The sequence below is a fragment of the Periophthalmus magnuspinnatus genome, chromosome 15 (assembly GCF_009829125.3).
Source record: "Periophthalmus magnuspinnatus isolate fPerMag1 chromosome 15, fPerMag1.2.pri, whole genome shotgun sequence".
In the NCBI taxonomy this organism is placed as follows: domain Eukaryota; kingdom Metazoa; phylum Chordata; class Actinopteri; order Gobiiformes; family Gobiidae; genus Periophthalmus; species Periophthalmus magnuspinnatus.
In genome coordinates this window covers 29,527,622-29,553,515 of record NC_047140.1, presented here as the reverse complement: position 1 = coordinate 29,553,515, position 25,894 = coordinate 29,527,622, and the positions used below count along the sequence as shown (strand labels likewise).

At 42.8% G+C, this 25,894-nt stretch overlaps 1 protein-coding gene across 1 annotated transcript; it reads right to left on the bottom strand.

The window, feature by feature from the left end:
• Positions 1-6,581: 6,581 nt before the first annotated feature.
• On the bottom strand, positions 6,582-9,635 carry vip (vasoactive intestinal peptide). The gene is made up of 6 exons (XM_033979633.2): positions 9,503-9,635; positions 8,956-9,060; positions 8,488-8,592; positions 7,943-8,068; positions 7,526-7,637; positions 6,582-7,437 (listed from the first exon to the last, which is right to left on the bottom strand). Coding segments are annotated over exons 1-6 (459 nt in total). The 5' UTR covers positions 9,505-9,635; the 3' UTR covers positions 6,582-7,428.
• Between the last annotated feature and the right edge of the window lie 16,259 nt (positions 9,636-25,894).

The window sequence follows — 25,894 nt, the reverse complement described above, 5'->3', positions numbered from 1 at the left end:
CCCTCTATATTTAAAAAACAAACAAACAGAAGGCTATCATTCAAGGAACTATTTTTCAGATTTAAGCTTGTTTGTTTAATATTAACTACAACTTTTGCAATTTCAAGTCTTAAAGGCCCAATGTGAGGAGTATTTGTACAAAGGGAGCAGTGATGGAGCGTAACAGTAAAAGTAGTAGTAAAGCGCTGTACTTAAAAACAAAGTCTAGGTATTAAGTACATTTTAAAGTGGATACCTTTTACTTTACTACATTTGAGAGCAGGTGTCTGTTCCTTCTCCACTATATTTTTAATGGTAAATGTTTTTATACAGTGCTTTTCCACCTTCAACGCTCAAAGTGCTTTACATCAAAGAACCACTCACCCATTCATACACCAGTGCACACACACAAACACTGGGAAAGGTGGTTAAGTGTCTTGCCCAATGACACAACAACAGCATTCATCTGTGGGAGCTGGAATCACACCGCCAACCTGTGGGTCACTGGATTTGACCGCTCAACCAGTGAACGGGATTTAAACCACCATCCTTCACATCAGTGGACAACGACTCTACCAACTGAGCCGCTGTTTGCCCATTTATCCATTTCTGAGAGCTCCTGAAAAGGCTGAGAAGTTTATTTTTAAACCGAGTAAAAAAGATCAACTTAATTGTTTCTGTTGAACAAAATTCTGCACAAATCTTGATCAAAATCACTACATTTGACGCCTTATAAAACCTCAATCTGCACGAAACGGTGACTTTACAGACACTAATACTTTTACTTGAGTATTTGTTTGCTCCGGTATTTGTAATTTTACTTAAATATCAGAATGGAGTACTTCTTCCACCGCTGAACGCTGCCGTAAAGAGATATTTTATCATCTCGCATCTGAACGAGTGAATGTTGCTGCATCGGTTTCTTTGTTTTTGTTGATATAATTCAGTAATTGTTAAACTAAGGCTTTATTCTAAATATTACAAAAACCTTCTCTTTTGTATTTCTTTGTTTGAAATATGTGGCGTGGAATCGCTCACGAACTTCAGTGATGGGAAGAATACTTTAAAAATGCAGAATACCCAAATTAAAATATGTGGTAACGTATTCCCTGTACTGTGTCCTGAATACTTGGAGTACTTTTACACCGAGTTGCATTATATTATAGAGTAAAAACATGACATATAATTACAAACAGCTTTATTTTTGTCCGTCTGTTCGTTCTGATTTCATTTAAGTTTAACTCTAGTCTATTTAAAGCCAAAATTACAAAGTACTGCCATGAATTCCTTTTAATTTAGCAAAGGAACTGCATTCTGAATACGACCAAATGAAAGAGTAACTGTACCAGAATACAAGTACACAGAATTAGTATGCAGACTACTTGCTAACAGTGGCTGAATGGACTCCCAAGTGCGTCCCAGTGGTCAGTGACTAATCTGCGCTGTGGCCTTTATGCTCCTGATGGTTTCATTTATCTGGCGGAGCTGTGACCCGCCTTGTTCTGTGCCCAGACTCAACGCCGCGACCTCTCAACGCACGTCTCACAGAAGTATTAAAGTTTTATGTGTTTTTAAACTTCATACACCTTCACTAGAATCATTCGGGTCATTTTCAGTCCTGTTTTTCAGTCCTGGAAGTGTCAATCTCTACGAAACTAAAGGTAAAAACGTAGATGTTAACATGAAAACTGCCTCTTCGTGACATCACAAGGTGGAACGGAGCATTTTGAGCTGTGGAGATGTAAACAGACTAATAAATGAATGAAACAAAACACAACTCCAGGTCTGTTTTTGATGCGGTAACATTATAACATGGTTTAGCAGTACATTTTAGGTCTTTGCTCCTCTGATTCATAAATTGTGTAACTTTTTTTCCTGCCATGTTTAGCCTTTTTCATTCACATCTGCCTAAGGAGGCAAAACATCCGGGTTAAATCTTGTGTTATTTGAGGATTCTGATTTGCAGTGACTCACATTACGGCTCATTTAACTTGTCAGTCACAAAATGTCTGATGTGAAGAATATTGCTCTGCCTAAAGGGGGAACTTCAGCTGGCAAAAAGTAAATAATAAATAGATAAAACATATAGATTATTATTATTATTATTATTATTATTATTATTATTAGTAGTAGTAGTAGTAGTAGTAGTAGTAGTAGTAGTATTATTTTATTTTTGTATTATTTATTTGAATAGGGACAGGTACAGAAAACAGATTCAATAATTCAGTGTCTCTAAGGGCCTCTTAAACAGGACTGAAAAGGAAAAAGTACTTAGTACTTTTCAAATGATTTGAGGAGTTATTTTTACCATGTTCGTGGAAACATCCTGACGAAGGTTTGTGTGACTTTTGAATCAATATCACCACATTTACACTTTAAATGAACAACACTTGTGTGAAATACTTTACTCTCAAAGTACATTTTTTAAGCAGGTACTTCCACACTTTTTTTCATGTGATGCTTTTACTTTTACTCAAGTGATTTTTCCCTCTGTGTCTGTACTTTTACTTCAGTACCACAGATGAGTACTTCATCCGTCTCTGGTCATCGCTGTTTAAATCTAGAATAATAAAACAGAAACACACTTCCAAACTTCTTTAAGTGCTGCTACTGTCGTTTGAGGCGCTAATGACTGCGGTAAAAGGCATTTGACTCATTTGTCTCATTTGTGTCATTTGTCTCATTTGTCTCTTTGTCTCTTTTGTCTCTTTTGTGGTGACTGACGGGATGTTTTGTTTTGGACGTCCCACATTTTTATGATCATGACATCAGAGGTAAGAATAGGTTAAGTAAGATGTTTTTTTTAGTGTCAGTCTGGAATTTTGACCAGTATATAAAACCAAATTATTCATTTTAATAGATTATTTTTTAAGACCAAGGTTATTATTATTATTATTATTATTATTATTATTATTATTATTATTATTATTATTATTATTATTATTATTATTATTATTATTATTATTATTATTATTATTATCATTTTGTATTGTTACTATTTTATTATTATTTATTTTATTTTTTTGATGTTGTAGAAAAGGCAAAATATACAAACAAATCAGGCAAAGTACAAAATACAAAAATACAATATATATCAATGGTTCAAAAACAAACAACCAATAAACAAAAAGCAGGGCATATATTTCTACATAAAATAAATAACAAAAACAAAATACAGGGCTTTTTGTTTTGTTTTTTTTTACATTTTTTTAATTTTAAATTTTTTTATAAATCACATTTTCCTATAAATGGAGTTTGATGCACTTTTAGATTTAACAAGAGCCAGAGATTTACAGAAAAGTCCAAACTCATTCCAGACCAAAGTTCAGTTTGTTTTCATCCCTGACAGTTTGTTCCGCTCACTAGCGCCTCACAGTGGTCACGTGGTGTTGCTGTAATGTGATTGGTCGCTCATTTAAACAGGTTTTGACTCTGTCTTCCTCTGACTTCTTCATCACAGTATTCCAGGTGTGTGGGAGTAAAAAGGCCCCTCGTCTCGGTTTAAAGCACGAATCTATTAAAATAACCTTTAAACGGTAACGGTTTGACGTCTCCTGGGGCACATTTCCACTTGAATTTATGTTTTATTTACAAAAATTAACAAAAGTTTACAACAATTTATGGCAAAGTAGAGAAGTTGCATCATTAATAGTCAGAACAAAGTAAGTATTACATAGGAACTAAATGAGGAAAAGATAAAAAAGATCAAATTAAATCAAACTAAATGAATAAGTAGGCTGAATAATAATACAAAACACACAAAAACACAGCGACGGACTGCAGATAGAGCCAGTAAACAGTCGATATCATAAAGTACGTAAACTAATCTACTGAAATAAAATAACAGACGACCAGAAGAACCTTATTAGACCATATTATTTTAACCTACGTGAGAAATATGCTCATAATTCCATGAAAATTGTAGGTTTTCTGATGTGATTTTGAAATCTACAGGTCTCTTCAAATCTGTTCTATTGATTTAAATCATTTTTCCGCTTTACAATTTGTCTTTTATTGATTCTAACACTGAAATGCACCACTTTTCCCCCGTTTTCACGCTCATAAACATATAGAAAAGACACTGAAAGGCGTTGTGGCTGGTGTTAAAAGGTTGCCGTCCTCTCCAGGTCTATTTTTACTCTGTTTGGTCCATTAAGATCAGCAGTGATGAGAGTTAATGAGTGAGGCCTCTCCAACAGCAGCCGCAATCACAAAGGTCTGGGGGGAGTGGACCTGCTCTCAAACAACACAAGAAGTATTTTAATCAAATGAAACCAACGACCCCAAAATGTGTCCGTCCCGTGACTGTGACACAAGACACAAGGATTATATTGAATCCATTTTGCATGTGGATAGCGCTTGATTATGTCCCTGTAATACTCCGAAAAACCTTTTGAAAAACACTTTGAGGATCTACATTAACACAAACCATTATAATTCACATACTATTAAAGTTTTTCTCCAATAGACGCCACTTTAAACATATTTTATTAAAGTTAAACAGCCCATATCCGGCTGTTTTTCTGTGTTATAATGTTGTTTTTTTCGCCACAAACACACCTGCAGTTGCGTTTTGTGATTTGTTTAACGCACAAACCCTTCATATTTTTAAGCTGAGTTCTTCTCTCAAACTGAAAACACCCCGTTCCACCTTGTGATGTCATCATGTGGTGATACAGGGAGTGCTGCACTGTGTCTTTAAACTCCACGCACCTTCATTTCTACAATCATTTGGACGATTTCACCTGTGGAATTGCAAATCTCTGCTGAACTAAAGGTAAAAAGGAGTTTGAAAACTACCACTTCATGACATCACAAGGTGGAACAGAGCATTTTGAGCTTAGGAGATGTAGACAGACAAATAATAAAGATAAAGAATGAAGCAAAACACAACTTCAGGTCTGTTTTTGAAAGCATGATTTGTGTTTTATTTGTTTTACTCTTAAACCTTGTGTTAAATACTCTGTGTCTTAAACATTGAGGTGAACTCGTTTCTCTGTAAAAATGCGACACATATTTATTTTAAGATGCACTGGAACCTGCTGCTTTGTTCACATGACACAGCTCTTCATCTTCAGGTCGACAAAAGGTCTTGTAATACATCTTTTCAGTGACTGCAAGCATCTTTTAGTGACGTATTCTTACTGTAAACAGCTAAAGGTATATCCATTTATATCCATTTATGAGCTTGTACAGACAGTATGTAAGTCCTTATAAGACCAGCCTACAATACTTTTACTTCAGTACCTTTCTCGGGCTATAAGTTCTGGAAAATCTCACTTGAAATGTATCGCGTGTGCTGCTGTCTGTAACTTCATTCATCTCTTCCTTCACAATTACAGTTTTCGAGGAGGTAACAGCACTATAACACGACTTAAAGCTAAAAAAAGAGTCAATTCTGCGTCATATTCGACCTTTAAACTTCAGCAGGTGCTTAAGCTGTCATGTAAAGCCATTCTGAAAGTAAAACATCTGCGTGACCGGCCAAACTCTTGGTAAAAAGCACTTTTAAAAGAATGCGACACAAAAATATTGCACTGATATTGTTGTGTGTAGAGTGCAGTGGGTTTAATATCACCCCGTAGTCACCTGTCTGATGGTAAATACATGTTTTTCTGTTTATAAAGCCCGTCTTTGTGGCCCGTTGGAGCATTGCAAATGACATTTATGAGTCAAATCGCGGGTTTTCTGACACTTTTGATGACATGACTCATGCGGGAGCCATTAGCCGTGTCAGCCCCCTGCCCTATTTTTTAAAGGGATGTGATATAACTTTATTATATTACATTTTTCCTGCTCGTTTATACAGCTCTTCACATGTTCCGCTGAACTGAATAGAAGCTCTTTTGAAGATGCTGTAAGCTGTTAAAAGAGATTATTTGGACTTTTTACTTAGTTAGAGAAGAAACCCGATCCATTTTCAAAAACACAACCTGCTGTGGAACTATTATAGATCACTGGTGGATGTGGAGACTCTTATATCAGCGAGAGGTCTGCTAATGGGACCGAACAACAGCAAAAAAGCACGGACAGTGACGGTGAATGCAGCGTATTAGCCGACAACTGAAAGACCTGAGGCAGAACCAAAGTCCAACCAAAAACGTCTCAGTGTCTTATTCGACAGATTAGACTCATATTTTAGATTTATTTTTACATCGTCTATCAAAAGTACAACTCAAGGCAACAAAAAACAATCAGTTTCCGAAAACGGCGCTGTCCATGGTGCTGAAATTTGTTTTCTGACGCGCCCTTGTCTTTAAAATCCAAACCTTCTGCTTATACATTATTCAATTGAAGATATTATTATGTTTTGTAGTGTATTCCCTTCACGCTTAGGTCAAAGTTCAAGCAACCTTTAATGGCGCATTTGCTAATGTTTCTGCGTCAGTGTCATTTAGTTTCTTGTCAATCAGGAGACAGCCACAGGGAGGAGGGGGAAGGTCATACGGAGCGTTTCCCGTCCGTTTAACTCATATATGCGGCTTGTCACGTGTTCTTTTGCGGGACAGTTAGCACAAATACCATGTTTTTGTGTTGATTTATCTACGGCAAAAAGCAATCAGCCAGACAAAACCACTCAGCTTTGAAAAATAGAGCAAGATCTTTTATTTCTTAGGTAGTGGACATCGTCGTATACGCGCTCGGGTGTATGCACAGATATAGTTTACAGTATAAAGTGATTAAATGCATCTTCAAAATGTGCTCCCCCGTCATGCTCCCACAACACACCAACACAACTTTGACAGAATTTAACCAGCATTTTACGAAACGATCTGCTTTTCAAGTCGTTGTGATTCCAGACAGGTTTTTTTCCACTTGTTCCAGGGCCATTTCTACGGATAATCTGGTGTATTTTTTGTGTATTTATGATGGGTTTTCAAATCAGCTGGGTTAACGTGTACTCTTAATAGTCAGTTTTGTTTTATTCCGTCTTTCACTATGTCTCAGAAGTAGTATTTTTCAAGTGCTAGACTCTAAAATTACAACCCAAATTGAGTAAAACGACTGGTTTTTGAATCAGATGTATGTGTAAGTTTAGTGGAAGCATCGTTTTGAGAGAATTATTATTAAATCCAAGTGTCCAGGTTTGCAAATGTAAGGGGAAGACACAAAGCACAATTCATTCTACATAATTAATAATGTGAATAACAGAAATATTAACGTTTTGAACCGTCTGATGTGTGATATATCTGTAAACCCGGTGTTTTTTCTCGGTGCAGGTCTGGTGGGTGACTCGATCGTGCGGTGCTCAACGACACACCGGTCATTTTCAATAATAATTTGTCTGTCTGAACAGGTATGTAGAGTGAATACAGCAGAAAGGTTAATCACGTTAGCACACAACATCGCCGCTTGATTCAGTTTCCGGATGTCCCTCAGGGTTTCTCGTTGCTTTTGCTATGATAAAGATTCATGAGGATGGCTTGAGGTATGTACATGGACGTCCTCTCAAAGTGGCTGCAAGAAAGGAACAAAAAAAAACAACAAGATTTTGTGACACAGCGCATTGTAAAACCGCAGGGACTGGAGTGTGCGATGCTCTTACCAGGTTGAAGTTGTTGATGAAGTGGTCTACGTTAAGGTCGTCGTAGCTCTCCTGGAAGGCTGTGGGTTCGCCCCTGGATTCATCGGAGTCACTGCTGACTGGGTCTTCTAGGCTGTTAGTGCACAAGGACACGTGGTTCATTTACTGTGTGTTTTTTTCCAGCCTTTTTAGATTTGAATCCCTTCTGACGGGACAAATTTGCAATGTGAAACGTCACTAATTACTAGGCCTGTGCATAAAGCTACACATAAATCAGCACAATTAAACCAAAGAATTAAAATAGTGAAACAGCAGCGTCCTTCACCTTCTCTTATGCCACAAACCTTGAATGTGAATGGAACTTCTACAACTTTACAAGATCATTTTTGTCACGGTTCACTCCACATGTATTAATTGTAATAATAGTGTTCTTCTTACCTCCTTTTGCCAGTTAAGACTGAGTTCAAGTATTTCTTGACAGCCATCTGTTTGCGAAAGCGACTATAGTTGTCTGTGAAGATGGCGTCTGTGTGGCGCTTCACTGGCTCCTCCAAAAGCTCATCACTGCACAGGACACACACACACACACACACACACACACACTGGAGTAAAACATCTCATTTCTGCTCTTTTGTGTTTATGGATGAGGCGCCCTCCCTCCTCTGCCATAGAGTATAAATTAACCTTTGCAATGATTAGTTCTTTAAAAATGCACCATCAACAGCGTCACATGATAAGTTTGTAAATGTCATAAGGTCTGCAGGTCTCCACTATGGAATAATGTCATATGGACCAAAATATTGATTTAAAAAAGAACAGAAGAGTGACAAGAAAAAGGTTTGTGTTGCTTCTAAACCCATTGTATTATTTTATGTTCTAAGACAGTATTAACTTGACTTAGCAGAACGCAACAAGAAAGAAAAAACACTGTTTTATCTGTTAGTTTTGTGTTTTACGCGCAGCAGCGGTTCTTCGCCACGTACCTGACCCTTTTCCCGATGAGAGATTCCAGATATCTCCGCGCTGACATCTGCCCCAGAAGTTTACTGTATCCACTGGTGAACAAGCCGTCTGCGTGTCTGGTCGGTCTAAACAAAAACAAAACATCGTTTTTTTATGAAACCTCTCCATTTGTGACACAGCAGGATGAGCGCGAGGACACAGACCGCGCGCCTTTTACGCGCAGCTAAAGCTCAGCTCCGGACTCAGAGGAAGCGCTGTGTGGAGACTTTGTGTGACGTTTATCTGCGACAGTTTGTCAAAATCACAAACTAAAAGAACGAAATGATGAAAGTACAGCCCATTGCGCTTTTCCCAAACATGACAACTTGATGCGTCTCCAAGTTGGACAGTTTGGACTCGTGCGCGTGCATTTACGCAAACATCTACTTGAAAACTGTCTGAAATATTCCTCCTAAACACGCGCTGTGTGTTTAGAGTAAATGTCTCACCTCATAGACGCGTACGGGAGACTCAAGGTGCGGGAGTAGAACACACTGCACAGGGCTATAAGGAGCAGCAGCTGGGGACCGGTCCGCTGGGACATTGCTTTACACCTGAAGAGAAACAGTTGAACAAGTTTACACATAATTATCATCTACATTCTGCATTTTGGAGTAAACAAAGTGCGCGCCCAGTGAACTCCTGCGGCTCCAGAAGTCTAAGTCCTGGAGTTACCGGGACCGTAGTTTGATTTTTACGCATAAAACAGAGATTAAGATAAAACTGCACAAAAATAAAACCTCTCTCTCTCTCTCTCTTTTATAACAATGTATAAAAGAGAGATGTAATAGATTGACAATGTAACAGTGTCAATCTATTTCGCACAGTAATAAAAACAGGTCTTGTTCACTCACTCATTCCAGTGCAGTATTGCGTAAAATGTGAAAAGATTTTGGCACAAACTCGATCTGCTCCAAAAAAAATGAGCTCAAAGTGCCGTAGGTGTACACTTTATAGTCTTAGATCGCTGTATTAACACAAACTTCACAGACTCACATGTAGTTTGGCTGTTTTCAGATGCGCTTTTCTGTTTTTTCTGGTTCTGCTGGTGCTGTCCAAGGTGCTGACTCTGCTGCGTAATACCTCCAGTCCGTTGGTTTGACGCTGGTGCTTCCCTCTTTCTCTCTCTCTATCTGTCTGTCTCTGTGCTCCTTTAACACACCTTACATTTATACAGCCCACGGTTTTCTCATGGCGCGTAAAAGCTCCGCAGATTCGATCAAGGCTGGAGACGTCAGTGGCACGTCGCTTCCGTCACGGCCATTGCGCATGAAACCATCAGGCCCATGGTGAGATTATGGTCAAGTTTTTTTTCTTTTTTTCTTTTGGCCTTGTTGAAGGATCCCAGCAGGGGTCGCCAGAGGGTGCGTGAACGTGACGTCACACTGCTTTAATAATGCTTAAGGTAGTTAAAATGTTATGCTGAAGTTATGAAGTAAATATGATTGATTTACTGATTTACCGACTTATCTATATCAACTTGCTAAATTTAGACTCATCTATTAAATGGGTATTCGATTAGCTTTATTCTGTTATTTGATACGCTTATGATATTATGATTATTAAAGGTGCCTAAGTTGCTCAATTGGTTAAAAGAATGTTTTAGCTAAAAGGACCTTATGGATGTGCTAATGTTGCTAGTTTATGCTAGTTGCTTGTTATATTTTAGGACTGCATTTATAGCTTGTTTTGATTTTATGATGCATTTAAGTAACAATCTGATGCTAAATGATTGAATGGTACATTATAATATAACCAAAGTGCCTTTTGTTTTATTTTTACTTTTATACTTTTATACTTTTTATACTTTTATACTTATTAAAATGTTTTCTTATGCTTGTAATAACAAGGTAATAATTGTAAGATCAATGTTTGACAGTATGAACTGGGCTGGCTATAACTGACATTGAATTAAAAGCTTAAATTTGCTCTAAATTGAAGTTAAGACAAAGTTCAAAAGTTCAGTGAGTTTAAGACAAGTTCAAGACACAGCTGCGCAGGTGCAACTCTACAGTTCGCTGGGTGCACAGGAAGTGACCATATTTGGAAACTTTCCAGTTCACTGAGTGCACAGGAAGTGACCATATTTGGAAACTTTCCGGTTCACTGAGTGCACAGGAACAGACCATATCTGTAATAGAGGGGAAGTACCTAGTGGGCAGGCCACACTTGCTGTCAAACACTGATTGGTTCTTGAGATTTGGAAAGCCCCTTGTAAACTGTATATAAGCTGTACTCATTCTGCAAGCAAACGGAGATCTCTTTGACGTGGAGACTTTGTGTTTCACACTCATTGACGCATTTCCCCGAGGTCTTTTTGACGTGGAGACTGGGCAGTCTCGCACCCAATTAGTCACCTCAAGTGCTTGCCACCGATTTGGGTGAGAGCCTTTCGATTCTTGGAAGCCTAGGAGTTTAGGTGGGACCCGCCTGTCTACCATTGAGACAGTTGCCAGAGTCTCTCACCAGATCCAGGACCATATCGAATCGTGCCTCATTTGTACCCACCGGCTGAATGGGTGTAGGTAGTTCGATACCTGACAAGTCTGGATTAGATGTGGGACCCGCCTGTCTACCATTGAGACAGTAGCCAAAATCTCTCACTGTTCCAGGTCACATTGAACATACCTGACTTAGAACCCTCAGTTGAAGTTCGCTTGGCAATAAACACACAAAAAAGACATTTACTGACTACACCTCATTTTTGTCTCCACACTTGATCTCCTCTTCTTTTAGCTAGACTAAAAGTTTAGTAGTTTATAAATCTACACGCAGGAGACCAGATCTTCGTAAGGTAGGTTTTTTCACACTTTCTTACACTTTTCTGGGCTGGTCCTGGTCCAACCTTGGGAGGTAAAAGGGTTTTAAAGGGGGTTATCAATATGGGTCATGGGGTGTCTCTCCCTCAGGTAAAAGTTGTTAAAGTTGCTCTACCACTGCGGTGATTCGACATGGCGCCCGAACAGGGACCTGAGTAATTGATTAATCGCTAACGTTAATTGCTTAGGTCGTAGATATAAATCCGGGTGAGACACCTTACTGACCCTAGCTAACCGTTAAAACTCGAGGGTAGTGAAGAGGAGGACTGGCCACCCTCTGATTTGCTACTCTACAGGCACCAGTGCGTGAGGTCGCTTAGCTGCGAAAATAGGCGAGCTCCACTCACCTCTGGACAACAAGGGGGTTTATATTTGCCTTGCTACGGACACGAGCGGGTAGGACTAGCGTCAGAAGGGTCGCAGCCCACACAAACCACTGACGGGGGTACGCCATCGTGGTGGTTCAGCCACCACCTAGTCCCTTTTTAAAGGTCAGGAACGTGGTCCCCGAAGAGCGAGGGATTCACTAATTATAGGCACACGGTTAGGAGAGCCGCGTCCACAAGGGGCGCTACGTGCGACGACCGAACTTTTGTTAGGGTAACAGTTTGATAGGTCAGGAACGTGGTCCCCGAGGAGTAGGGGGATTCACTTATACAGGTACACGGTTTAGCGAACCGGGTGCGATAGGAGCGACGACCGAAATTTTCATTATAGATAACAGGGGTTTTTATACGGGGTTGGGTGCTGGAGGTGAACAACATGTCAGTGGCAGTAAAAGTAACGTCAAAGCCCCCGGACGAGGGTGACGAGTTTTCAGTAGTGGGAGAGAGTAGAGGCTATGCTAGTGAACCGGTAACAGATGACGAGGAGGTAGAAGCAGCGCTCCCGCCGGCATACAGTCCCGGGGCAGCAGGAGGAGGAACAGTAGATGGAACTCATAGGTCTACACAGGGAATAGTAACACTAAAAGAAGGGGTACTAATAATCAGAGCCCAGCTAGAGGAAGTAGACTGGTTAGCACTAGGAGTTGAGCCACTAGTCATAGTGAATTCAGCCAATATACAGCTAACTCACGCTGGAGGTATAGCTTTAGCCATAGGGAAAGCATGGCCTTTCGAAACCCTCAACCACAAACACATGCTCGGAGAGTATTTGCCTCTGCCTGAGCATAGCGATACAATGCACCTAGTTCATAATCAGGATGACCCACAGAAAAGGTTTTTTAAGGCAGTAATTCATCACTGTTGGTCCAAACGAAGTCCGGAGATGTCTGAGTTAGATCAAATGGTGAAATTGGTGAAATCTTACTTAGGGCCTCTTTCGGCCCTAGATCAAATGCAGGAGGAGAGAGAAAGTAAAGGTCTAGAGCCCATACGGGGGATAGTTGTGACAGTGCATGGATCAGGGTTGTTTGAGTATGCTCAACAACTGGCAGTACGCGCTTTAGCGATAGGATGCAACGCTGCCCAAATGAGAGCGGTCCGGCCCATAGTGTTATGCCCGGACGAAAGTCTGGCAGGCGCGGTAGAAGCCGCACTGGTAAAATACACAGCAGAAGAGACACAGACTTGGGGATATATTAGAGCAAAATATGATGAAAGGTATAATAATCGAGCTAGTAGCGGACAATATACACAATACGGGGTCTGGGTAGCTAAGGACCCAGAACTAATAGAACAAGACGGCCCAGGACTGACCATGTCTAGCCAGCGCGGAAGAGTAGCATCTTGGAGTAGGAGCCCTGTACTTCAAGTAAGAAACTACATGCAGGAAGAAGTAGAAAATAGGGGTTCCTACATGCCACGCACAAGGGGTAGTGATCCCAGGGGAACAGTAGCCAGGCTCAGAAAATTTCTCTGGACTAGAGCTCCCGTTAATCAACCAAAGCCATTACCAGGGTCAACAACTGTAAATACCCCGGAGGAGCCAGCTAGAGAGGAAGTAGCAGGCGAAACACCTGAGTCACGTCCAGGCATTAGTGCAGAAAGACCCGTAGGACCTGTAGCACAGATGTCCCCACTCAACGATGGGACAGACGAAGGAGAGGAGGATGAATCAGAATCCGAAGTGACAGAGGTAGTATATCAGAGCCTGAGGGTAGGCAAGGGACATTTGGTAATTGCTGAATGTGAGCCAGACGAAGGAGTGATACAACAAGGATCAGACCTAATCTTTTTTACCTCAGATCTGTTAAATGAAGACAAAGACCATGGCTGGGTCAGGAGAATAATTGGGAGACCAAATTGGAGGAAAATGCTAGCTGAAGCTAACCGGCAACACATAACGAATTGCCAAAATCAGATTTACACCCTAGATGTAGAAGGACAGAAAACCCCGTACCAACGAGTACATGCAGTGGAGATAAAGGGGGAGCTAACCCAGAGAATTTGGGATGATTTATGGAGCAAAACCGTTAGAGGGATCTGTGAATCATCCTGTTCTACAGCCGTACTAAAAGGGGCACCACCTAAACTGGGCAGAGTAACTAAGTCCCGTCTGCAGGAGTGGTTAACACACTCTCTCGCACAACTTGATTTGCCTGAAATAAATTTATGGGTACTGGTAGCAGCAGGTACATCAGGGGAGCGGACTGTGAAAATTAAAGAGGCCATGGACCGGGTGCAGCAAATGCCTGAGAGTCCACCCCAGCCAGTAACCACTAGGGTCTCTTTTAGGCCCATCCAAAATAACAAACAGCCCAGCCTCGTAACTGGAGGCAACGGCGGAGGAGGAGATGGTGATGACAGTGGTGCTAGTGATAACGAGCAGCCTCCTCAACGACCTGGCAGAGGTAGACCTCCCAGGCGGAACCCCTTAAGGGAGCAGAACGATGGTAGGCCAACAGGTAGGTCTCCAAAAGGTTCTCCGAGTGGGCCACTTAGACCGGCTACACCCGGACCTCTACAGAGGCCGCAGGAACCTGCAGATCCAAACGTAGCCCCACCTAGAGTTTGCTATGCCAGGGCCAGGGACAGACGGGCTAAACCAGTTACCCTTAAGCCGGTAAACTTAGATGACTGGCCATGTAGTATCACCCTCGAAGGACAGGGGAGAAGATGGGCACCGTACCTGGGTGTCAATGACCCGGAGGACGATGATCTAGCGAGAGATGAGGAGGAGGACCTGAATTGGTACAGCGCCAATGCGCTAGAGCGCCAGGCCACAAGGAGGGCTCTCACTGCGGAACAAATTTATGGCATGGAAGGAGTGACACGGCCATGGAAGGAGGCATATACAGCCCAAAGCTATGATTATCTCCGGGAGGCAGCAATAAGGAGAGATAGGTCAGTAGAGAGATTTATAGAGGACCAGAGGAGGAACAGGTCAGAAAGCCCACCGGAGGAGTCATGGGGTCCCCAGCTGTATCCAACTGAGGGAAGAATAGACAGGCATAGGAGTGCACGAGCTATAGAGCGTCCAAGCACCCCAGATAGGCCAATACCGGCACAGACCAGACCATGGCGCACAGATAGCCCTGAGCGACCCACAGGGACGCTGTCCGGGGTTTACTCAGACCCAGGGCCCAGGGGCCGCTCAAGACAACGTTCAGGGCTAGTTGAAAGAAACATATTTGCCACGCCCCAGATGAATAGAGAAACAATTTTAGGCTCAGAAGAGGAGGACGAAGGTAATGAATCAGGGAGTACAAAGATGGAGTTCGCAGCTATGGTGGGCCTCTTCCCAGAGAAAGATAGGGGTGAAACTAGCAGAGAATATTTGAGAAGATGTCACGTAAGTGGAGTCCCAAATGAAGTAATGCGTAACAAAATGGTGTCATGGGCAGTAAATCTAAAACAGGGGCTAAATTTGCCCCGCTCATTCACCCTGTTACAAGCACTGAAAACACTGCCCTCAGAGCCAGGAAAGGAAGATATAGACGAACTAATAGAGACTAAAGCAAGATTAGTAGATGATGCCCAACTTACTCTACAGCTCGCTTTGGCAGATCTAGAAGAGAAAAGAGCAACCATGAATCAGGTGGTTAGGTTCCTAACGAAATTGGAAAAGGGGGCAATGTTGGCAGTACAGTGGCCAGACTTGTCCAGATCAGAACAGCTCGCCAGGGTCAAGCAATTTGATAGTTTAACTGTACTTCGCCGTGAACAAAAGAAGGCAAAAAACGCAAAGGGGGGCCAGCAAGGCCCCCGCTCTCAGTACAACCAAGAAAATTCCACACGGCAGAATGTAGGGAGCCAGTCAAGAGGAACAGGTGGAGCCCAAGCAAACCAGGGTGCCCCTCAGCACCAGCAGTGGAGAAACGAGACACAGGAGCCCAGGAGAGCAGGCAATTGGGAGAGACAGAGACAGGAGCGCAGCTGGGAGCCACCCAGGCAGAGAGACAATTGGGATCAGAACAGGCCAGGGCCAAGGAACAGGCAGGGAGACAGGCCAAACAACAGGCAAGAACAGGGAGCCCGCCAGGATCAACCGGTAGAAGGGGGAACGCAGAGATTCGGGCAACAGAAATACAGATACTGGAAGAGGCAACCGATACCAGAAGGGGCACCCGATCCGCCCAGGGTATCAGGGGACACATGGAAAACTCTGAATCAGCAAGAGAGGGACAGAGTGACTCGCGAAGTAAGGGAGTGGGAAGCGAAATACTTTCCCAACTTGAACGTGTAGCTTACGAACGAGATGGCAGGCTGAGAGCTTTAGTGAAAAATGGACCAAAAGCAACCGAATTCGTGATAGATACCGGGGCAGACATTAGCGTGATAAAAACACCCACAGAATGCTTAGAAGAAACAGTAGAAGTCCAGTTAGCAGATGGCAGTGTGAAAAGAGTTAACAGAGTGCAATGGGGAAAAATTGTAGGGATACAAGGAAAACTAAATTTATTAGGCCTAAAAGATCTGAAGGCAGCAGAATCGCTAGAAGTAAATTGGATGAAAGAATATGATGTCGAAGCTCAAAAGCAACAAATTTTAGCTGAGTCTATGCTAGATAAACAAAAACTAAAAGAAAGTCTGGACAAGGGCGCTTTTGCAGGTTTTAAAAACGATGTAGGGTGCTTAAAAGGCTTCCAACACGTAATATTAGGAGGAATGCCAGGAAAATATACCCAGTATCCGTTAAATCCTGATGCAGAGGAGGAATTGGGAAGGACAATTGAAGAACTGCTAAAATTAGGAGTAATAGCTGAGGAGCCGAATCCGCCCTGTATCATGCCCATTCAAGCAGTACCGAAAAAAGATGGGACATTTAGGCCGGTCCATAATCTAAAAGAGCTAAACAGAATAACCCAAAAAGATGTGAGGCAGAATTTAAACCCGAGAAAATCATTAGAGTTTTTACCAGCTAAAACTTATAAAAGTGTAATCGACCTGTCTAATGGTTTCTGGTCATGTAAATTAGAGCACTATAGTACTTATAAAACGTGTTTCCAGCATAAAGGGAAAGGCTATAGGTGGCTGTCTCTGCCCCAGGGATACGTAAATTCCCCAGTAGTTTTCCAAGAGCAGATGGAGAAAATCATGGAAGGGCTAGATGTTACAGTATATGTTGACGACATATACTGGACAACAGACTCACAAGAGGAGCATTTTTATATGCTAGATGAAATTTTAAAGAGGCTGAAAGAAGCAGGGATGAAGATAGGTCTAAAGAAGTGCCAGATAGGAGTAAGTGAAGTGAAATACCTAGGATTTACAATAAACAAAGTAGGTAGAGCAGTGGCATCAGAGTACTTCGAAAATATCCCCGTACCCAAAACTTTGTTAGATTTAGAGTCGGCAATGGGGAAGTTAATTTATGTGAGCGGGCATATACCACATTTTGCAGAAAAGGCAATGGTAATACATGACTTGAAAAGGGGTTTGAGAAAGAGAGAAGGTGACAAAATGACAGTGCACAACCGGGAGTTGACCCCTGAGGAACTGACCGAATGGGACACGCTGATTAAGTACAGCAAGGAGAAGGCGGTAGAGTTAGAGCCCAGAGAAGCACAAACACCACTACGGGTGGAGACAGAGCTGACGGACAGAGGAGGAACTTTATGGGTGTACAATGAAGGATCTAAACAGCCTAGTCTATTAATCAGTAAAGTATACTCTCCTACCGAACTAAGATACACCGGATTGGAAAAAGAGTTGTCACTGCTTTATGCAGCTTATAAAGGCCTTAAGAAATATGGGGACCCGGAGTCAGTGGACATAAGGACTACTTGGCCGTTGTTAAAAGAGTTATCAAAGGACACAGTAGAGGGAGCTAAAGCCTATCAGTCAAGATGGGGGAAATGGCAGATGCTGCTAATAGACCCAAAATGGCAGTTTAGGCTAAGTGGAGATCCACCCACAAAACCAGTCAGTGAAGAGAAAAAGTTGAAGTTTTTGCCTAAAGTAATAATTTACACAGATGGAAGCAAAAAGAACCAGGACAGAGACAATGCTTATTGGGCGTGGATCGCTTATGATCCTTTAGGTAGGAGATTGTTTCAGCAGAAAGGTCATGTGAAAGGGTCAGCACAGACTGCCGAGATTGAGGCCTTCATGAAGGCCCTGGCTTGGACAGACAGAAAGAAATTCCGAGATATTAAAATTATTTCGGACAGCAAATATGTAGTCGAGGGGTTTGATCAAAATCTGGACATCTGGAGGCAAACGAATTTTCAGACTCACAAGGGGAAGGAATTAGAACACATGGAGAAATGGATAGTTATATCACAGCTTGCACAGAGGAAAAGGATTTGGGTAGAACATATCCATAGCCATCGCCCTGTGACAGATGAGAAAGGAAAGGGAAATCAGGAAGTGGATAAATTAGCTCAGTTAAGACATGCAGGTGCTCTTTTAGAGACCAGGGCAGCATATGTTCCTAAGTCATGGTATCACGAGGGGAAAGTAGTAGTGCCAGAGGAGGAAATGGAAGGCTTTATTAAAATGGCGCATGAGACATTGGGCCATGCAGGACAGGAAAGGATCACTAGGTGGTTTAAAAGACAGGGGATACTGATCCCGAGATGGAAAGAGAAGTACCAGGAAATAAAGAGGGCATGCGAACGGTGCGCTCTCAAAGGGGGAATGAGAAAAGTGCAGACTGAAGAACTAAAGATAAAATGTGCAACCCAAGGGCGTCACATATCGATGGACGTAGGCCACCTCAGCAGTAAGACTAGGAAAGGTCACGAAAAGTTCTTAATTATAGTGGATAACGCAGGAGGATATACCAGAGTTTATCCCATTAAAAGAGAGTCTGCAAATGAAGCAGTGAAGTGTCTATGTGAGTATGTAACGCCGCTAGACGAGCTAGAATCTGTAAGGACAGACAATGCCACTATGTTCACCTCCATGCAGTTTGAAAACGCCTTAGAAGCGTTAGGAATGCAGCATATATTATCAACGCCTTATTCGAGCAGAACGAATGGATGCTCGGAGAGAGCTGTGGGGAGGGCAAAAGAGCTGATCGCAGAGTCAGACGAACCATGGGATGAGCCTGTAAGGCTCCTAAAAATCAATCAATGGCTATCTATGCCAAAGTTGGAGAGACATGAGAAAGAAACTGATCCAAAGCCATGTGTATTACAGGTTGGAGATCAGGTGTGGGTCAAGAGAGGCATAATAAGTGCTGGAAAATACGTTAGGACCGATCTGGAAGGAAGCGACGAAATAGCTTCAGTTGAAGGTAACCTAATAACGTTAAAAAGCGGAAAGAAAGTAAATCCGACGCAACTAATACTAAAATGGCAGAAGCCACGCGGGGGAATAGCGGGAACAGGGGGGAGGGAGAGGGAAACAACAGGGGGAATATAAGGGAGTGGGAGGGGGGCGCTGCATCTCAGTTGTCTGCTGTTGTGCAGGACCAAGGTTGGATCACACCAGGAATAATTGTCGTTTGGGCGAGTGAAAAGTGTGTGAAAGTTGGGAAGGCTTTGCCTGGAGCGGAGTCTGGTATGCGTGTGAAATTTGGGTCATATGATCCAGGCAGATGTGTGCTGTGTGGTGATGAATGTTTTAAGTTGAAATGGATAGGGAAAAGAAAGAACCGCAGAGGGGTAGCAGTTGAAGACGAGCCTTACACGGGGAAAGGCCTGGAGTTAGTGGGGCAATATAAAGTTTCTTTTTGTGAGGAGTGCTGGGTCAGCCAGGGCCAAAGATGGCTAATCACTAGAAATGACCAGCACATAGAAGAGTGCAATTGTCGAACTACAAGTTGGGGTTATTGTGGTTGTGTTGATAGCACCAGGGTGATTCCGGTGACTCTGTTGGCTTATAGGTCAGGAGTAGTATGGGACAATAAAACCATGGAACGAAATCTGGAAAATCAATATAGAATCCCCGTGATAAAACAGGGCAAAGCAATAAAAATAAGGGGTTTTGGAAAATGGCTTAGCAGTCAGACCTCAGAGGAGGAGGATCAGTTAACTGATTTAGGAGCAGAATTGGCTGAAGCATGGCGTGATAGGCCTGCAGTAGAGTCATCCTCGAAGGTGTGGGGGATATTTAGAGTGGCAGCAAATACTGTGGATTGGGTAACCACTGGTACTAGGAACGATGTAAAGTATCCGTTGATACTCAAAAAATGGAATGCAGTGAGAACAGTGAGAGGGGCCTCAGGAAAGTGGGTCAGGTTGTTGGTACAGATGCGTGAAGTAAGGGTGCAAGAAGCAGAGCAAGCATGCTATGGCATGTCGGCAGTTTGCCGATTAGAGTCGCCTCCTCAGGTGGTTATGACTAATAAGAGTATATGTAAATTTCCCAAAGGAAAAAGGGGGTGGACCAATTGGTACAAGAAGTGGCATGATAAGAATAAGGATAAGCCAGTGGGGAGCAGAGAGTCTGGGGAGTCATGTGACCCTCCAAGTCCTAACTATTTCTAAAGGAGTAATTCCATTGCAGGTCGGCAAGTTGAAGATCATGAGCGACTCTGACTCCGGAATTTATGTGGAAATGGGGGCAGTTGAGAGAAATTCAAGGAAGCCCGGGGAAGTGTTGGATGTGATGGCTGCGGCAGCTAGTGCTGTGTGCGCAATATTGATGATAGTATTGGGTGTCGGTCTGTTTGTGACCAACACGAGCATTGTAGTTGAGAAGTTCCTGGATGTGACATGTAACAACTGCACTTTGGTATATGAAGAGTGGGTGGGTTTGCCAATAGAGAGCAAATGTGAAAACACCACGCCAAAAGTTGCAGGAGAACAGGGGTTACACCAGAAAGATGAATATATAATGAATAAGGCAAAGAGGTGTAGCAATTTGTGGAAGAAAATTAGTGACGCCGTGAGAGATCCTTCAAGTGTAGAGTTTGTGAAATGTGAAGTAAAAGAGTGTGTTGTGAGGCCAGAAATGTTGTGGGTAAGACTGGAGTGTCAGAAGCAAGTGAAAGAAGGAATCACCTGTAGGCAAGAATGGATTAGGAGCACTTATAGCAGAGCTTGGATTTCCAGCTCTCGATTGTACTATAGGGAGAATTGTACTATACATGAGGGTACTAGGGTGGTGATGCACCCAAACATGGCCTAAATTAGTGGTAATGGACCCACTGGGCCTATTGTTACAGGTGCCCAGGAGAGGTCACTGACGAAGCGATGGAAGATGACCGAATGATAGAGGAATACAGCTCGGAAGAGGAAGGATGTGAAGAATTGGCTAATAGGGTTGTTAAAAGATTAGCCAGGGATAGAAGTAGAAGAAGGAGGCGCAGATGTTGCCTCATATTTTTGTTGACAGCGCCATTTGTTGTGGGCTCAGCATTTATAATTTTGATAATAAGTTTAGCACAGACCGCGCTAGAGTTGTCTACTGACGTGAAGCTGATAGAAAATGCTGGGGTTGTCACGTATGAGACAGAAGAATTTTATGTATCCTGGCCAGTGAGCCAGATAGACAAAGCAGGAGTAAATTCTGGTGGAGATTCGAGTGGAGAAGCTAATATGACCTTAGAAGTGAGCTGGTGCGCTCAGGAAAATTGCACTAAGAAAAGAGGCATGGAACTAAGGGTTCAGGACAGAGATTCATGGCAGGAGTTGGCTAGAACGATTGTGAAAAACACCTCAGCAGATGGCAATAGGACATGTGATGTAGCACGGTGGAGTTTGGTAAAGTCGACTCTAACTGTATTGTTTAGATGTGTGAATTATGAACCAGGGCAAAATTTGTTATGCCTAGAATGGAGGGCTAGAGTGAACATTACGGTGTTCGGAGGACAAGACTCACGGTACTACAGAGGAACTAACTGTAGCTGTGAACAGTCAGAATGTGAACCAGTGATGCTGCAAGAGCAAGTAGGGGAAGAGGAAGTATCTGACTGGAAGTTTGACAAAGATGTGGGTAGAATTGTCCGGTGGGATAGAGTAGTGATGGTGAACTTATTTCACCATGCTCGAAGGCATGTGAAAGTGAAACAAATGGATAATAAGAGGAAAAGTGGAAAAGTTCGGGAGAAGGGAAGTCAGAAAAAGAAGAGCAGAGCTAGGCGCTCTATCAGTCCGGGGAAAAAGGCTAAAAAAGGTCAAAAGGCTAGACCAGGTTTTCATGAATGTGGGCATCCCATATGTCAGTCCTGTGGCTACTATCCTAGTACTAATCGAAATGATCCATTATATTTTAATTGGACGATAGTAGTTTTGTACCCTCGGGATAATAAAAATAGGTGGCGCAGTGATGACCAGATAGTGGAAGCATTGAAGTTAAACCCAGTGCAAAGGCGTATGATAAAGTTTATCACTGTATATGCAGATGGAGAATACAGATTGTTTTCAAATGCGAGTGTGTGGCACAAGGCGAGGAGGAATGAGTCCATAGGGCATATGTACAACTCGACCAGGGTACACTCAGTAGGTATAGGGTTGACCCTCATGGTGCCTGTGTTCTCGCACCCAAAAATACAGCAGTGGATGCATAATGGTGGTTTTGCAAAGTGGTGGAATGATACCAAAACGTGCATACTTGATACAAATATACATCGCAAAGATATTGCGGGATACAGGGACGAGAACACCAAGTTGGCTTTGAAACTTGGTGAACCCGAATGGCAGGAAGTGAATGGGAAAAAAGTGAAGGCACCAAAATTGCGAGACCTAGACAAATGGTACATTCAACCCATGATGGGCTTAGTAGAATATTATAGATACAAGCTATATCAACCCGTGGGGGTTGGTGGAGATAAGAGATGGCAGGGAATAATGCTTCATTGCTCGCAAAATCGAAGCAAGGATAAAGTTGAGGAGATGATGAGAGACTTTTGGGCAGCTCAACTGTATGCTTTAACAGGAGGAGAATCAGGGATATCCGAGGCTTCTAAATCCCCATTAGTTGTGCCATATATCATGGTAAGTCCAGGAGAGGACACGGAGACTACTAGGTACAGACTGTGGTTGGAGGATAAGATCAAATGGCCCAATTTAGTGAGTAACATAGGGACAAGCTGGCACCCATGGTTGATTGATTTGCCGACGGAAGGAGCCACGTGGGGCTCCATTGGGGCACAGACGTGGGCCGGGTATGATTATGACAGAAGCTGGCACTATACAAAGGAGGCGATTTTAACCAGAGTAGTAACACGGAAAGGGGGCCTGCTAATGGTTGCGCCAGGGACCCTGAACAAACAGTGGTTAGGTACGGTACCTGAAATATTACCCTGGGATGAAGCAGGAGGGAACCCGCATCATGTTTATCAGCTTGATTTTCACCCTATAAAAAAGGGGAAGATGGTCGTACTATTGCAATACCCGGCGGGAAGAACAAAAGGCGCAGAGGGAAGGACGAAGAGAGGCCGATTTAATACCATAGACCCCGTGTATTTAAGATTTATGAGGTGGCGTACTCTGTCACAGCTGGCTTGTCTCCCAGCGGAGCAATACCCTTTGCCTGAAGGATCCCAGACTATTGATGGAAAAAATACAGGGTTCACCCTGGAAGAAGAACCTTATGTTAAAGGGGATCTCATGGAATACCAGAACTCCTACCCGGACAAGGATAGGTTCCCAGAATGGAGAATAGACTTTCAAAGGGGATGTCATCATGAGTTTGGCAAACCTAGAATTGCGCCTACCTTTTTGGAAAATCTTAGTTCTACGTTTGGAATTTTTAAAGTTGCTGCAGAGGATATACATCAAACTGTACTGAAACCCGTTTGGGAGGAGGTAAAAAATCTCCCTAAGACGGTATTAGACAATGGTATTATGCCTATACTCAGCTGGATCTGGGAATGGATAAAAGGACCAATATTTGTGGCTCTAGGGGTTGTAGCTGGACTAGCACTGCTATATTTGTTAATTAAAGTAGGGTGTAATGCTCTATGTATCAAAATGTGCCACAGGAGCAGCAATGATGGGCGGAAGAAGCAACCCATCAAGAGACGAAGGCGGAAGAACAAGGCTCAGAAGTGACGCACAGTGGGTTCTGAAGCAATGGTGCACGGCGTTAGATGCAAAAAGGACAATGTTTGATAAAGTTTTGAGAGGAGTTTTAGAGGACATGGTAGATGAGTTGGTGGCAGGTGAATACGATTTTGATAAGGCAGCCAATGAAGTAATTAACATCAATACTCTCCTGTTAGAAGATGTTATAGTTGTGACATTTGTCGCAGAAAGTGTATTTGAAGACGGCGTAGTGAACTGGGGGCGTATTATTGCCATGATGGTATTTGGAGCCGCTCTAGGCCGAAAGTTGCAGACAGCAGGGCAAGAGCACGCAATGGAGAAGGTGGTGAATGAATTGGTGGTGTTCTTTTGGAAAAATTATTTTAGTGGAGCTGTTCAGGACAGAAGAGAAATTATAGGCAAAGTAACTGCTGTGTTAAGGAGGTATAAAGTAGTGCCCCCGTTGTCAACGCGTGTTAAAGTGGCAGTAGTAGCCTGCCTCGGCAGCCTAGGTATGGCACTGGGTCTTAGGCGGTGGTTTAGGTAAAAATGCTACTGCTGAGTAAGTTTGTGTGAAAGGAGTAGAGTTAGGTGGTCATAGTTGTTTACTCAAATTAAGATGTTATTGTCTATAGGTGTGACAGCAGAGGTGTTAAACTAAGGAGGTCAGAAGTGCAGCTGCGGCGAGAAGAGGGGACGAATTCTGAAGAAAAACAGGACGTGGTTAGCAAAGAATCCCCGCAGCTGTGCATCGGACCTCGGAAAGGAGAACCACATCTGTCACGGCGTATTATTCGTGACAGTGGGTGCCATAAAACAGGAAATAAGGGGTGGAGTCATAAATTTTTAAGGGTAGAGACGCAGGAGTGAAAGGCTCATTTAAGACCTTGACCCTTGCTGATAGAGGATGTCTAACAACTACACACAGGCTGAGGCTTACCTAGAAGGAGCACCCATTGAGGTAAAGGAGTTGATTATTCTATGTCTGGGTGTACTTCCTATAATGACAAATTTGTATCCAATATGGATCACCTTACTGAGGACTGTTGCAATTGTAGTGGTTAGTCTGGTCAGAAGATTGGTACAGAGGAAGATGTATCATACAAGCTTAGTCTTTTTGATGCTTAGTACAATTGAATCATTTTCTCAAAGGGTGTTTAGGCTATGGAAAATCATACTGATTACAGCCTACTGTATGGAAGGCATGCTCGATGTCTTAGTAGTTTACTACTTATCAAAACATTATGCTACAATTAGACTGGTTCTAGTGGTACTCTACGGTAGCGTAGGTGTAGTCCTGGGAGGAATTGTTATGAGACAGGTGTCTAGCGGACAATTGGCAAAGAGAATAATTCGGCGTATAGTGATAGAATGGGGCTCGGCTTTGCTCTATGGAGGGGTTATGATCCTTTTTGGGTTGGACACTTACTATGTTGCCCTGGCATTTATGTATTTTGTTCTAGGACGAAAGTCAGGTCGAGCCGATAAACGAGACGGCCCAGCCACCAGAGTCCTCTCGCTCACAGTCCGAAGCCAGAGAGCCAGTGGTGCGGAGGCCCAGGATTGAATTTGACGTGCTCTGTGAAAACCGTGAGGTGGAGTGTAGTGCGGGACCAGGACGCATGTGCCTGACGTGTCTGGTCAACTACCCTAACCTATTTGTACCGGCTAACGTTATCTCTCGGAGAGTGGTGACATCAGAAAACTGGCAATTGGATATTACCCTCACTCCGAACGTGGTTACCGTCAAACCTGACACGGATATAAGATTTTTCAACGACCCTGTGGGTCTGGATATTACTCACTGCAGGGCTCACGGTGCCGATCTTCGGAGAACACGCCCAAGGCGCATCTCTAGATCGACATGGGTGATGAGGCCAAGAAAGAGAGTGAGACCGGACTGGCGGGGGTATCCACAAGCGGAGGATTAGAATACAAATTAGATGATATATTGGATTTGGACATAGACGAAATTGATTTTGATTTACTTAAAGACATAGACCTAGGGACAGAAAATGAGTCAAGAGGGGAATTGGATTTCCTGGATTGGTTTAGTACCACAGAGGAGGGGGTAGCACAAAAAAGTAACCATTTAGAGGAACTTAATAACACAGAGGGAGAGAAGACACAAAGAATTGAATATCTAAATTGGATTAGCAATACAGATGAGGAGAAGGCACGAGTTAAAAGTATTTATGAGGAGGACAAAAAAGACGCAGAGGCAGAAATGCGCACAGTAGACCCAGTCAATGATGAAATATGGAA

What these genes read in the sequence shown, in the direction of transcription:
- vip (XM_033979633.2), bottom strand. An exon ending in CTCATCGGGAAAAGGGTCAG is followed by an intron (nt 8,069 to 8,487) that starts GTACGTGGCGAA and finishes TGTCCTGTGCAG; the next exon opens with TGATGAGCTTTTGGAGGAGC. An exon ending in GTCTTAACTGGCAAAAGGAG is followed by an intron (nt 7,638 to 7,942) that starts GTAAGAAGAACA and finishes GTGCACTAACAG; the next exon opens with CCTAGAAGACCCAGTCAGCA.